The 15,261-nt window shown below is 42.6% G+C and overlaps 1 protein-coding gene across 7 annotated transcripts in view; it reads left to right on the top strand.

The window, feature by feature from the left end:
* mpp7 (membrane palmitoylated protein 7) overlaps positions 1–14,955 on the top strand; it is an 84,574-nt gene extending 69,619 nt beyond the window's left edge. For all 7 annotated transcript variants that reach the window (XM_023326351.1, XM_023326346.1, XM_023326349.1 and 4 more), the window contains 6 exons: positions 3,007–3,177; positions 5,697–5,777; positions 7,678–7,771; positions 10,133–10,241; positions 10,771–10,914; positions 12,444–14,955. In XM_023326351.1, the coding sequence (XP_023182119.1) occupies positions 3,007–3,177; positions 5,697–5,777; positions 7,678–7,771; positions 10,133–10,241; positions 10,771–10,914; positions 12,444–12,623 (779 nt within the window). In that variant the 3' untranslated portion in view covers positions 12,624–14,955. The remainder of the gene's footprint in view (positions 1–3,006; positions 3,178–5,696; positions 5,778–7,677; positions 7,772–10,132; positions 10,242–10,770; positions 10,915–12,443) is intronic.
* The last annotated feature ends 306 nt before the right edge of the window (positions 14,956–15,261 follow it).

Raw genomic sequence — 15,261 nt, 5'->3', positions numbered from 1 at the left:
AAACTTAAAATCTTTTTTAGTAAGGTTGGACAATGACCCAATTCAAGCTTTCCAAAATAACCCTGTACAAAATCTGAATATTCTGACTTGGACGGAGTATTCTCACTTTCTTTAACCAGAAAAAGATTGACTGCTCAACTTGCATTTAGAATGAGTCTTTGCTTCAAGCAGAGAAGTTATAGTATCATTTGGTTTTGCTTTTGATGAGTAGTCTGGTGGGGTGTGGTGTGAATAGATGGACTGAGGCTTCTTCTGCAAGGAGGAGGTCATGGTTTAAACTTTGCCTTTATCTGAAAGGCAAAGTTTTTCTATTTACTTCATCTGTTTCATGCCTCATTTAGGGGCATGACATATGCATGACTTAAAGAATAGGATCCTGGATATGCAGTACAAACCATATTTTCACTCTGTCCTGAGAACACTTCAAGGTTCCAAGAACAGCCTGAAGAGTGCCATCTAAGGATGGGTTTATGTTTCATCACTTTCGCTGATTGTTCATAATTTCTCTACTTTCTACTATTTTGTGTTACACAGAAACACAAAGAAGATCACATATTAGAAAGTTCAAGAACAGCAGTTCTCCTGTCTATCCTCAGATTAGAAGAACTGCAGGTCTTCTCTTCCTTTTCTTCCATGTTGCAATAATAATGGCTGACAGAATGGAAAGCCTCCACTCCTCCCTGGCTGCCCTCCATCCCTCCTCCTCATCCTTCCAACCAGTCCTGTAATCTGGATGTGTAACAAGTCAGGAAGAGCTGCTAATGCTTCCCACATTTGGTGCCCACCACCTGGACGAAGTGTTACAGCGTCAAACCGCAGCATTGAGCCGAGAACATAATGCTCACTTCATCCCCCAATGCCATGTCTGGTTACCTCCATGGATGTTGTCTCCATTCAGTCTGAGGAGGAGAACCAGGATGGTTCTGAAACCCACAGTTAGGCCCCGGGCCCCTGATGGAGGGTCCCTCACTACATCAGCTGGTTTCACTGGGAGCTTTTTCCCCTTTGTCTCACCTTCATTTTACCCTCAACACTCTTTGAGTGAAATGAGTTGTGATTGGAGGGAAAACGGCTGCTTGTCATTTCCTGATGGCCTCCAAGTGACGTCCGGAAGACCTGATGCTGCTCTCTGTTGTCAGGCTTTGTGACGGTTTCTCTTCAGATCAACTTTTCTCTCTCTGCTTCACAGTTGTAGACGTTTGTTTTCCAGGTCCAGGCTTGTAGTGGCTTTCAGTACGTTGGAGTCTGAGCGGGTAGTTTGTAGCTTCAGCTTACAGAGGCCGCCGGCTGCTTTCCTTACACACTTGCTAAATTTCCTACATGGCTGTGAGACATTATCAGACTGGAAACTGGGCTCAGAGGAGCTCTGGTGCTGAATGAGTAGATTACTCACAGGAGAGATGGCACAGACCATGAAAGCCACAGCTTGGCCAGAGTGGAACAAAGTCTGCCTCAGCTCAGTGTAAGACTATATCCAGGCCGCGTGCCTTCACTGCTTCTTATACACACGAGCTTCTCCAAAAGCAGTGTTGCTGTGCTGCTGTGACTTACAGCATGTTTCATCTGGAGCTCAGCGTTGGTCGGCAGGTCCGTCTCTTATTAAGGGACTGTTTGGAAAAGAACAAGCAGAGAAAAATGTGACTGAGATGTTTGTCGGCAGAGAAACACAGCTGTCTGAGGATGTTGTGGAAAGTATGAGGCCAGCTGTTATTTAGCCTCTCACTTCATCATTTCATTTTGCTTCATTCGTTCTGCATCATGTATCTGACTTTTTATTTATTACTGATTAAATTATAATGAAATCATAAAAGTGAAATAAAGTCTCAGTTAAAGGCAGCAGGCAGGCAGAGAGATTTATAACTTTTCAGGTTTCAGCAACATCTAATAAATACGAATGTCTGCTTTTAATACTTTAAATCATTATGAGATCAGCGTTTGCACAATGAATCAGACTATTAAGAAGTCTTTGCTTTGTGTCACTTTAGATACAAGAGACTAAGAAATTCACTCTATGCATATAAAGGAACAATAAAAATCCCAAAAGTGGAAAATGTGAAGCGCACGAGAGTGATCTCCAAGCTAAGTGTTTGGCTGACGGTTGTGCTGCAATTCCTTCACCTCCAGTAAAGATGGCTGCCATCAGAATAACCTGAGCTCCTGGACATGGAGCTGTGTGGATGCAGAAACACACACAGAATGTGAAGCTCACACCTGCAGAGGATCAGCTGGTCTGACAGCTGCACTGGAGTTTACAAAAGTTTTCATTTTGTTATGCTACAATTACTAAACCTAGATGCATTTTAGTGTGATTATATACAGTATATATGACAGGTCAAAGAAAGTGGTGTAAATATACTGTAATTATATGTGTGGTGTTACTATGCTAGCTTACTCAACTTCAATAAAGTAGTTTTCATTAGCAGCGTTATACTTAAAACAAATTACGAAATCCATCAAGTGCTTTTTAACAGTCTTCCTTTTCAAAAGAAAATTTGCTGAGAAAAATACTCATTATTTCATGATAAACTGGAACAAATGATGCTTCTGTGGAGCTTTGACCATGTGTTTGGATGCATAGTCGGAGGAAAGAGTGGTGGGTTCAACCTTTCTTTATGTTCAGATTTACTAAATCTGTCTTTTTCTGGTGCAGAATTAATATGCATGTCTCTTATCAATAACATAAAAGTCTGATAAAATCCTACATGATGCTTCAGACTGAAGATGGTCTCTTTGAAAACAATCAGATACATATTCAAATTAGTACCATATAAGGAAGCGGCACAAATCAGATTATTATTTTTTTCTTTTGGGTGAAAAGATCAAAATTGGGCGGATTCAGACTTCTGTGAAACGCTGAACATACTTTGGATTTGCTTGCTGTGAGAATGTAGCCTCACAGCAAGTACTCAGTTGTTGTGCATCCCAAAATGGGGAAAATTTTATAACTTTTGCAAGGCATTGTAATGATGGCGTTCCTTCTGTCTGTGGTTTGATCCTGACCTCCAGCCGGCTTCAGGAGAAGTTTCCGTCTCAGCAGGAGAGACAGGAAGACCAACAAGTCCATGTACGAGTCCAAGAAGAGCCAAATGTATGACATGGCCGACGTCCCCACCTACGAGGAGGTCACCCCCTACTGCAGGCAGAGTGGAGCTAAACACAGGCTGGTGGTCCTAGTGGGTGAGTAAAGAGCCTGATGGTAATCAGTGAAATCACTGCTCACCTCACACTCTGCTGCTGTCAGACTTGGCTCTGTAGAAACTGTTTTAATGAAACTCCTCAAACACTTCTAGATGTGTGACCTCTGGGAGTCCAGAAGCTCCAGATGGATGGGCCTCAGTCTTCCATGATCCAGGAGAAACATGCGGTCCTTCATTTAGCTCTCAGAGGGACAGACGGTGCAGAACTCGCATCAATCAGTCCCATTAAACGCTCTCACCTCCTGCACCTCTCTCTGTGTCTTTTAAACCTGTCCAGATGATGGAACTGGTAGCACCTGCCTGGAGCAGCAGCAGCTGCTGCTGGGCTCTCCAAAGAGCTTCACTATGATGTGCCGAATTTAGTGGTTCCTCCTTCTGGGTTTGTGGTTGGAAGACGAGTGTTGGCAGTAAATGTTGGAACAATGAGCTGAACCAGGTGCAGCAGTGAAGCTTCAAGTCTCTGTCTAGACCAATTGGAGCATCAGGGAGCTGTCGACTTCTCCTCGTTTTCCAATTTTAGGTTTCTGATGAGAACAAAAATGAGAAGAACGTCTCAGACAGAAACGGAGAAACAGCATTCCTCAAGTTTTCACTGGGAATCTCTTCATTGTTTCCATTAATCAAAGGAAAACTCACACCTCTGTTCCAGCAGCTTCAGTTGGATATTTCAAGAGTTTTTTTTTATTTTTTTTTTTAGAAACATCTAATCTAGAAGGTGGAGAAAGTTTCTCTCCTTTATTTCTCTGCTCCAAGCTGTCGCCTGATTGGCCGGGCCTTGGTACTCAGAGTATGGGCTTCATCGGGTCGAGCTGCTAATCAAACAGCTGAACCCGTCCCACCTGTTCAGCTCTGTGGACATTTGGACACTCAGTGAAGTGCAGGAAGAAAGACTCTGGTTTCTCAGCTGACTCTCAGCTCTATGGATTAAAGACTAAAGGTTGACAGACAGTTGAATAGTTTTATTTATCTGAGTTTACGGACTTTTAGAAGTTTACTAAATGGTAGTAATCAGTCTCCTGATCAGCTTGTTGCATCTGTGGAGAGAAAGAAAGTGTTTGATGAGGAGTACCTCCTGTTTTCTTCCTATCGGACAGGGAAAAGCAAAGCTTCAGGGAACGTTCAGCGTGTTTCTGCAGAGAAGTGAGGTTTTTTTTTTTTAGACCTGCAGATGGGACACAGTCCAGAACCTTCTCCTGTCTTTAGCCTGGCAGCTTTCTCTCTAAAAGTGTTTTCCTAATGCCTGAAGGCGTTTATTCATTAAGGTCGAGGCAGCGTCCGAAGCAGCCCCTAATGACAGAGCTGCAGCCTGCCTCTCTGACTGGAGCTGAAGAAATGAAGCCTGGGATCATTTCTAAGATGAATCCAGATGCTCATCTGGGCTTCTGCAGCTTTCAGGACAGACAGCTAATAAAAATCAGTTTTACATAATGTCAGCAGAGTTTAAAGAAATCTGATTGTTAAAGTTCAGAGTGGATGTTAGCAAACAGTTCCACAAACAGAACCTTTGGAGCGCTTCATTAGAGCTTCTATTGATGAAAACCTGCAGCCCTCTAAGTGGAGACATACTGGGAACGCTGCTGGGATGTTGTCTGGTGCTGATGAGAGCAGCTGGGAGGCCGGGTCGTCGGGTCGGGCCTCGGTCTGTTTGGCCTGGAAGTCGTTCAACTCTCCACAGTTTCTCTAATGAGAGCAGTAATGCAGTCTGACACTTTTAGTGGTGAAGCAAACTGTGAGCTGAGAGAGAAACCCAGGAGCTCAGCTCAGAGAAAACAGCAGCACTTCTGCTTTATTGCTGGCTTTGGCTTCAGACTGGAGCTGCTGGTTCTGTTGGACCTCCTCTGTGTTGGTCCCCCCTGATCCAGAGGCTCCATGTTTCCCCCTCAGCCTGTGTGCAGGTCTGGTTCCTGCTGGATTGACTGTCTGCAGCACTGAGATAAGGATCACTACAGAGCCTCTATTACCGCGCTCTGCCACCTTCACGGCTACAACAGCAGAACCCGGTTCAAACTGCAGCGCTGCATTCCTCCCACATTCCTCAACCCAAGTCCAAACAAACTCCACTTCCTGATCTGAATAAGTCGGCCGACCACTCAGCTCCTCTGTGAAACTGGTTGATTTCTCTGTGGAGGAAGGAATGTTGGAGACTTTCACTGGAACTGAGGTCAAATTCTGTTCAAGTATTAAAGCACGTTTGGTCATAATCTGCAGCCGTCCAACAAGCAGGACGAGTTCAGGAACAAACGGCTCCGGTTCTGTAGGGTTCTGTAGGATCAGTGTGAGGCTGCGGCAGTAACAACAGAACCCGGCTGTGAACCCGTCACTCATTTGACTCGTAGTCACTTTGTGCTTTTCCTCCTGTGACTCATCAAAATGTTTGCTGCTGTATTTCCTTGTTCCAGCTGAGAACTAAAAGAGCCTGAAGAATCTTCAAGGAAGCGGACGTTTTTTCTGCTGGTTTTGCTGAACATTTATGGGATGTTTCTGTTGTTTTCCTTCCAGGACCTTCAGGGGTCGGCATGAATGAACTCAAGAGGAAACTGTTGATCTCTGACCCTCAGCACTTCGGTGTGACCATCCCACGTAAGTTCCCTGCAGTCGTCTGCTGCTTTTATACCACGACTCATCATGGACACATAAAAATGCTTTACACTTAAAAACATCATACAGTCACCAATTGTGAAACAAGCAAAAAACTTTTACCTTTTGTCAAATGCCATCATCGCAATCATCTGATCTAGTAATCAAAGATAACTCCAAACAGTTGGACTTTTAGCCTTGATTTATAGGAACTCAGTGTTTCAGCTGTTTTGCAGTTTTTCGGAAGTTTGTTCCAGATTAGAGGAGCATTGAAGCTGAATGCTGCTTCTCCATGATTCCAGTTTTGGATCCAATCATTTGAACACGTTAATATTAACAGCAAACACAACATGAACACTAGTTTTAATTAACTTGTCTCTGCCCACAGAGACAAGTTAATTATCAGTCGGCTTTGGGAGAATGGAGTCCAAGATTGCCGTGACTGAAGGCTGCCTTGCAGTGAGGCTCTTAGACTCTATAACATGGATAGTTTGACCCCTTGACCCTGACTAGATCCAGCAGGCTGCCCTCTCATGTTCCCTCCATGCTCCGCTTCCACTGCTGCACCGTTATTCAGTGAGGCGTTCAGGTGCTCGGCCAAAAGAGCGGGTCGCCTTCCAGCTGCTAACACCAACAGGCCTTGTAGCCACATTACAGGAGACACATTTACTGACAGTGTTGTATAAAGTACTGAAATCTCAGAGTCAAGTAAAAGTACAAGTACCTCTCCAAAATACGACTTTGGTAAAAGTCCAAGTCACTGACTGAAATGTTACTTGAGTAAAAGTCTTAAAGTATCTGAAACTTCTTGTACTTAAGTATGGAAAGTACTGTAAAAATGGATGTACTCAAGTAATGTAATGAAAAGTACAAGTAAAAAGTAAAACAAGGCAAGTTTGAATGACATTTCTTATATTTTGGTAAACTTGTCAAATAAACTTAAAATAATGTACCCAACCAAGTGCAGGCAAAATGAAACCTGCTAATAAATTGTTCCAGTTTTAAAGAGTAGCACATGTTAATGGTTTGTGGTTTTGAACTTGCATGCCTTTCCTATATTCGTTAAATTTAGTCTAAATTGCTATCGCTATGGCTTCTGTCCCCCATTGAACTAGGGTGACCAGACGTCCTCTTTTTCCCGGACATGTCCTACTTTTCAGACCTAAAAAGATGTCCGGGGGGAATTTAAAAATTGTCCGGGATTTTGGTCAACTGCCTCAAACACATCACATAGCTTACAGTGCATTATAGGGCACGGCGCTGCATGTCACGTAATCCCTGAGCCGCGTCAGTGCGGGCAGCACTCTTCTCTGTTCGACCCTCCCACCCACCCGCTGCAAGGTGTTCTGATGTCTGATTTCCCCAACACTGGGAGAAGCTAAGCAGGTGTATCCTATTGGAGGTGATGAACAAGCCCAGGCAAGCAGGCTACGGACTTTGTTCGGTAGCCTACTTGCTAATCAGTAGGTGGGATCAAAACACTTTGTTTCTCTCTCTCGCTTTTTTGTAACCAGTAACTAAACCACACATTGAAAATGTATCGGAGTAAAAGTACGCAATTAAGTTCGGAAATATAGTGAAGTAAAAGTGAAAGTCATCAAAAATTTTCATACTCCAGGAAAGTATGAAGTACTCCAAAATATACTTAAGTAAAGTAGTGAAGTATTTGTACTTTGTTACTATACAACACTGTTTACTGAGACGGTGTAAAGCCGAGCTGAATGTCTGCTGCAGGTTGGAGCTTTTACAGCCTCATAGATACAAGGCCTGGCACTTCCTGTATGCTGCTCCTCAGGCCTCCAGCTCTGTAATGATGTGGCTCAGGTTCAAACACTTTGTGTAGCAGCAGGGAGTCACACAGTCTGAGGTCATCACTCTCTCTCTGTTTCTCTCTCTCTCCCAGATACCAGTCGACCCAAGAAGAACCAGGAGTGTGACGGGGTGGAGTACCACTTCATCTCCAAACATCTCTTTGAGGCGGACATCCACAACAACAAGTATGCAGAGAGAGAAAACCACAGATCATAGTGGAGAAGCAAAGCCTCTGCTGAACCTCCAACTGTTTCATGTTGATCAGACTTGAAGTTCTAGATGCTGCAGAAACTCATCACATCCTGAAGTTTAAATAGAAATGCATCCTTCCTCTGCTGCTCTGTGTTAGAGAGTTTGACTGTGAACTGAAAAATATACAAACAAAATTAAAGCAGAACACAATGAACATGATACTGTAAGGATAGAAACAATATCAACAAGACATTTTAGAATCAGGTCTCAGTTTGTCTCATACTGATGGAATGTGTTATTGTAAATTATTGATCACTGGTTGTGATTATTTTCTGCTGTTGACACGACATGTTTATGTTTCTGCAGAAACTTGTGTTAAAAATCTAACATCAAACTCAGAGCCTCCTCCAAACTCCATCAGTCCAGCTCTTGTGTTTCCTCTCCTGTCCTCTAGGGGCAGAGTGCTGTAGTTTGCTGTCAGCTGAGAGTCTCTGTAACTCAGAGTGAGCTGCTGATGACGGTGCTGGGCCCTGTGCTGGTAACTGATCTCCAGATAGCCGGCCCCAGGTCTCTGTCTGGGCTTCCTCCTCTGCTCGGGGCCCTCTGTCTCTGAAACTGGCCCCGGTTCGGTCGCTTTGCTTCCATATTTGTGGCCAACTAATTAAAGTGCTATTTGTAAAGCTCAGGAGGATGATTGAGAATAATAATAATAATAAGAAGAAGTGCTGCAAACACACACAGTTCCATCCAGAGTTGGACATGGAGGAAGTTCTGTGGTCCTGAGTGAACACAGACAATCCCAGCATGCAGAGAGCAGGAGTGGAGGGTGGTGGCGCTGTTGGAGGAGGTGTTATATTTAGGGCATGCTGCGGTGGAGGTGGAGGCATGCAATGTTTTTCACTGAGTCGGAGGGATGAGTGGCAGAGCTGTGATGTGGGCTGGAAGAGTGGAAATGTCCACTGTGAAATTACAGGCAGCTCAGTGAAGGAGAGGAGATGAACTTGTTTATGTTGTGGCTCATTGCAGCAGCAGAAACGATACGCTCAGCTCCCAAATAAGAGGCCACAACAACTGTGTGCTCAGCTTGAAGAGCTTTCCCAGAGGAAATCCTCAAACCTCATTTAAAGGGAAAGTATTATGTAAATTTGACTCTTTTGAGACTTGCATCATGCTATAATGTCATTCCCTCATCAAAAACATACCTGAAGTTTTGCCTTGATTCTTTCACACATTTGAGAAATCCTTTAATCTCCTTGGGAACCATTCACCTGTGCAAAAGACCTGGGTGGACCTAGCTCCGCCTTCAAAGCTCCTCCTCAGAGCTGCAGTTTCCAAGATTCCTCTTCAGAGCAAGCCCTGTACCCCACTCAGCTCCTTGAGACTAACCAGCAGCAATTAGCAAACACCTGGAGGAACTGTGCATCTACTAAGCTCATTATACAAGCTACGTCTCAGTGAATCTCTGGTTAAAACATCATCTGTCCTTAATAGAGGACAGATGATGTGATGACTTCCTGAAGGCCGCCGCCTTCAGGAAGAGAAGAGAAGGAGCTTCTTAAAGAGACAGAGACCTACTTTCAAGTCTTTTAATTACAAAGTCTAATTTCTTTTGAGTCAAATTTGACAGAGAGAGCCTTTATATAACAGCTGAAGGTAACATAGTTACACGACTGTGTTGTAAAATGGGACTATGTGCCTGGAGAATTCTTAATACTGCCCCATTAAAATCAAAGTACAACTCTCTAATGTGGAGAATTAACAGCAGGCCTTGGTTTTTGATGAAATCAGTCCCAAAGCATCATAATGACTCCAAATTTTTTCCACCTTTTTTTGCTGCTCTAGGTTCACTCTTCTTGTTTACAGCTGAAATCCTGAATCCTCTTATGGCAGGAAGAAGGTGTTCTGGTGGAAAACATGTTTTCTTGAACCAGTTCAGCTGCTTGAGGAGCTGAAACCCCGGATGGTGAAAGAAGGGACGGTTTAGCCGTACAGGGGCCTTAAAGGTCGTCCTGGAGCAAACTGGTGTTGCTGAGCTCCTTTTATTCTCACCACCGGGCCTCTAAACCAGCAGTGTGTTTGGATGAGTGAAATGCAGTGTGGTAAAGCAGACAGCAACTAAGATGGAGGCTGCTCTTCCCTTTTTCCTTTACAAGAAATGGTGACAAACCACAGAATAGCTTCCTTTCGACATCTAATATCTTCAAACAAGAACAGTTTTTGTTTGACCCAGTGCTCTTCATTGCTAGTTGTCTTACAACGACAACTGGACTTTCTCCATCTCCACCCGAGAATTTCACCTGCTTTCCATATGTGGTCCAGCTTTTCAGCTGCCGTGTTGTCCTGTCCCGCCTCAGGTTTGTGGAGTACGGAGAGTACAAAGGGAATTACTATGGAACAAGTCTGGACACTCTACGCGGCGTCCTCGCCAAGAAGAAAGTGTGCCTATTGGACGTTCAGCCTCATGTGAGTGACATAAACCCTTGTACTGCATCTGGAGCAGGGCTGGAAAACTTAGCACGACATGAGCCTTTCATATCGGTCGGTATAGATAATTATTGATTAGGTTTTGTTTGTTTGTTTGTTTTAAATATCTGAAATACTGCCAAACTGGTGGTCTGACCTTTCCTGTTTTAAACACAGTTTTCACTCTACACTTTTTTCAAAGCTGCTTTGAGTTAAGAGGGCAGAACCTGAAACCACTGCTGGGTAGGTTACTCAGCAGGTTGAGAGAATGAGTTAGTTGATGCTGCCAACCTTGTTTAGCCGTGAGAGGTTCAGCAACTAAAATCTTTCCTCTGCCTCATGCCTCACAATGCTGTGCAGTTCTGGACCGGAGTTCAGTAAAATTCTATCAAACCTGTTATCTATTGATATTGACCACGTGTCTGTTGCGAAATAAATAGTTATTGATTTATTGTCCAGCCCTAATCCCCCTGTGACATAATCAGATCTTCTCCTTCAGCCGTTTTCCTGCGTTTCTGCTTGTTCATAGGCAATAAAGCTTCTGCGGACGGCTGAGTTCAAACCCTTCATTGTGTTTGTGAAACCTCCAGCAATGGAAAGACTGAGTGAAACGAGAAAGAACGCCAAAATCATCTCAAGCAAAGATGACAAAGGATCCGCCAGGCCCTTCACGGTAGGAGACCCAGAGTAATCTGTCAGAGTCCTTTGGCTTTATGTATTAGAATACCAAAACGTCATCATGACTTTTGTCTTAAAACTTTAAAATGATTGTTTTAGAGAATATGAACGTTATTTTTATATAACTAAATCCAACAACCGGTGTGAGAAACTGTAACAAACAGCAACGGAAGGCGGCGTCTCCAGAAACTGAGCTGTTCAGGAGTTAGAAGTTCTCACCAGCCTGTTTGTGTTCATGTTTTCTGCTGCCACTCAGTTTGAATCCTGCAGGATTGTTTGTGTCTCTGAGTTTCTCAGCATGAACTTGTATCTTTGTGTGTTTGGAATTGTCTGTTTGACAAAGTGGTTCTCCATAAAACCACATCTGTACTCCAGTCTAAAGCTGGATGTTCCCAGTAAAACCAGAAGGCTAAATGAGTGCAGCCATGTTCCAGCTCTGCTGCTGCACTGAGGGGGTCGGGGTCATAGGGGTCAACCAGAAGCCACATGGCTTCAGTCGGTTTGGTGAGCTGTGCAGTCAGTTCACAAGCTCCCATCACACAATGCAGACTGACACAAATGTTCCCTTTCCTTTCTGTAAATTAGAGCTGTGTGTTTTGCTTTTTGCCTGTTTGGAGGAGATTTCTGAGGACGTCTTGTTTTCTGAGTGGAGCGGATATTCCTGTGTGTTGAATGGAAGAAAAAAAAAGAAAATTCCTTGAAGTTTCAGAGCATTTTCTGTGGCAGGGTTCATGTGTGAGAATTATGTCTCAGGGAGGATAGAACAATCTATCAATCTACAAACAAGCTGTGTTTTATGTTTTATTCTCTTTAGTATTAAAGCTGCAGTATGGAACCTTTATTTAGATGTTGGTTCTTTTACATATTTGAAACGGTCACATTGTAACTGTAATATATGAGACAGATAATCTGTGAAAAAATAAAGCCTTCTCCCAGTTCTATCTAGAAATAACCAGTCAGAGCCAGGAGGGTTTTAGCGCTGTTGATCACCCTCGTGTGCATGCTGCTCACCCTCCCTCCATCTCTCTTCCTTCCTCTCTGGCACGCTACAGTGACTTCCCAACAGCAGAGCCTGTAGTTTAATACTAAAGCTAGTTAGCATAGCCATCAATGACGGCAGATAAACAGTTTTCCTGTAATGGTAAGTTGTTTCTCCGCCATTAGCACATTTAGCAGCACATACACAAATTTGATTGACATCGCAAACACCCTCCTTCCAGCTCTGACCTAGCTCCGCCTTCAAAGACAAAGCTCCTCCTCAGAGCTGCAGTTTTTGATCAGGAGCGATGCATTTCTTCAGATGGCAATAGTAGTTCAGAGAGGAGGCGGAGAAGATTGTCTGTCTTGTAACAAACTGTCACAAGATGGTGACAGTTTTAACAAAAATGCTAAAAACATTTCTATTTTATAAAAGTTACATTGTGTGGTTTTAAGCAAATGGTTGACGCTTTTGACATTGTCTTCACGGAGCTGATTTTCCTCCCCGGTTTCTTTCTTCCTCTGTGTTCCTCTGTGACTCTGCAGGAGGAGGACTTCCAGGAGATGTTGAACACCGCTGAGGTGATGGAGAGTCAGTACGGCCATCTGTTTGAGAAGGTCATAGTGAACGACGACCTCACCACGGCCTTCAGCGAGCTGCAGTCGGCACTAAAGCGAGTGGAGACGGAGACTCACTTTGTTCCTGTCAGCTGGACTCACTCCTGAGACCCACACGGTCCGGGAAAGGACAAAAAGGGAAAGGTTACGACAAACGATATGCTTTTTTTTTTTTTTAAGTCTCTTTTATACCAACTGATTCTGACACTACTGTGAAGAAGATAAGATGGCACAGATTGGTGTGAGGTGGACCTGCCTTACGTTTTGGGAGGAGCTGGATTCAGGAAGTGCATCCGGATCGCAGAACACCTACCTGGAACGGCAGCAATCTCGGATCTTTGGAGAACCAGCGGTTCTGCCAGCAGAACAACTGAGACTCCATCTTTAGTGTGTTTTTTTTTTTTTTAATGAAACCAGTGGAAAACCAAAGGGATGGATGTTTTTCTGCTTGGTGGACAGATTTGACAGAAGTAAAAAAAAAAAAAAAAAAAACTGATGGAAAACAGAACATAAAAACATGTTTTCTGTCTTCTTTCTGTGCTTCAGTGACAAGTGAAAACACTGCCAGGTACTCTCAAGGAAGGGCAATAACTGTCATGTTATTTAAAAAAAATTAATATATTTTCTATATACTTCCAGTACTTTTTTTTGAAATACTTTTGATGAAATTGTTTTTGACACTAAGGGAAACTTTATCCCAGCTGTAGCTCCTTGAAATCTTTTCTTTCATTGAAGTGTTTGGATCTCGTTTCCTCCTGCTATGCTTCTCCAGAGGTATTTTGTTCCTCTCCATTCTGGATCTGTTTGAAACAGCAGCTTTCTTAGAGCGTGTCCAGCAGACCAGCTTTGCCATTTATAGACCTGGTCACATTTGTCTTTAACAAGAAAGCTTCACTGTAGTGTTTCAGTAGGGTGGAGTTTTTATTTAATTCACATAAACGTGGTTTCAGTGAGGCTGCCAACAGCGGCTCCACCGGACCTTCAGGATGTAGCTGCTCCTGATTTTATGAGAATCACAGGTTTAGTACTTGTCACTTGTTCTTACCAGCTCATACTTATTAATTACCATTTTCTTGAATGTGTATCAATGCGATTCTCTCATTTCTTCTTAACTGGTTTCTCAATTTTCAGTTTTCTCCTTGGCTGCTGCGGCTCAGATGAGGTCACATCCACACAGAACAGTGGCTTACAATACCAGTGATGTATTTATATAAAATTTAGAAATGATTGATTGTAGAGTTTATTCCTCATAAATATTGAACCATATAAAAACAATGTCCCTTGAATTCATAATTATAGGAAAAATGGTGGTTTGTGATGCCAATACTTCACTTTTTATGGGTTTATTATTAGCCGTGTCTGTTTTCAAAGATCAGTGGCGGGAACCTCTGCCACTGTTTTATGAGAAGCTGAGTTTCAGAACCACTTATTAGCGACGGGAGATATGGCTGGACAACTTGGTTCTGTTAGGACTTCATAAACACAGATACTCTGAAAATACAGCATAGGCTACCCACTATCAAATAGACTACCTTAGCATACCAGTAACATTAAGCAGCAAACAGTTTTGCATTTTTTCATATTTTGACATGTACTAATATTTATGCTCTTTGGGAACCAGCAGTTGAAATAAATATTATGCTAGCACAAGTAACACTCTTAACCAGTTTTTGGTCAAATTTCTCGGTTTACGAACATCTTAACTGAAGTATATGTTTACTGTGATGAATCACAATTCTTGTCATGACAATTATATCTCCCAATAATGATAGAGTAATAATTACCAAACTATACAACACTTGTAGCCTTCAGCCAACCAATTAGCTCTGCTACTGCTAGCAATATAGGCTAGCTTGGTTCTCCTGAGGAATCTTAGTTGTTCCTGCTTGTGAACAAGAACAGTTTATTTCTAAACTCTGTTCTGCCTAAAGAGGAGCTTATGGGCTCAGTCTTTACTCTGAGCTAATTAGCTATGTTGATTTTTCTGGTTGTTTAGCTAACATATTAGCCTTAAACTGGACTTCAGAAACCGGGAACGAAGAAGAGAAACGTACCTAAAATGCAAACAAAAAAAAGTTACTTTAGGCTTTTTTTTTTTTGTGGCTTTTCAGTGTCAACTTTGTTGTTAAAGCAGTTACATCATTAATTACTTACTGGCTTCAGACAGAGGAAAATCTTTCTGTCAATCTGAAGGTAGAGATTCCTGTCTGCAGGAATTATCACCATTTCTTCTCGTCTTTTGTCACATTTAGTCGGTGCTTCCAGAGTTTTTTACTACATGTTGTCTTTACCTTTTTGACGCCTGTTTTATGATCAGAATCCGATTTGTACAGTCTCTAGAGAATCAAGGGGTTTAAGTCCTTTCTGTAAATGATGTTAATCAGGAAAGTTGTATGAAATGATACTACATTTCTTATTAAAGTGAATTTAATTTAACTCTCCTAAAGTTGTGTTCATTTTTGCATTTAACAAAGCTCTTGGTGATTTGGGAGGAGGATCATTTAAAAGGATTCCTGTCGTTTAGAGATTTGTCCCACTGAGTGTCACTGGAATCTATTTCAGAGAAAAAAAATATTCCAGTTCATGTATTTCATCTTGTAAATGAGAGCACTAGAGAGCAGTAAGTCATTCAACAAATACTTTCCATACTTGCATACTATCCCAGCTGAATATGAAGAACTTTGTCTACATTCCAACCTCAGTTAATTTATGAATCCCGTTGGTTTATTGCATTGTAATGCAGCTC

Source organism: Xiphophorus maculatus, chromosome 21, assembly GCF_002775205.1.
Source record: "Xiphophorus maculatus strain JP 163 A chromosome 21, X_maculatus-5.0-male, whole genome shotgun sequence".
Taxonomy (NCBI): domain Eukaryota; kingdom Metazoa; phylum Chordata; class Actinopteri; order Cyprinodontiformes; family Poeciliidae; genus Xiphophorus; species Xiphophorus maculatus.
This window is presented reverse-complemented; position numbering and strand designations above follow the sequence as displayed.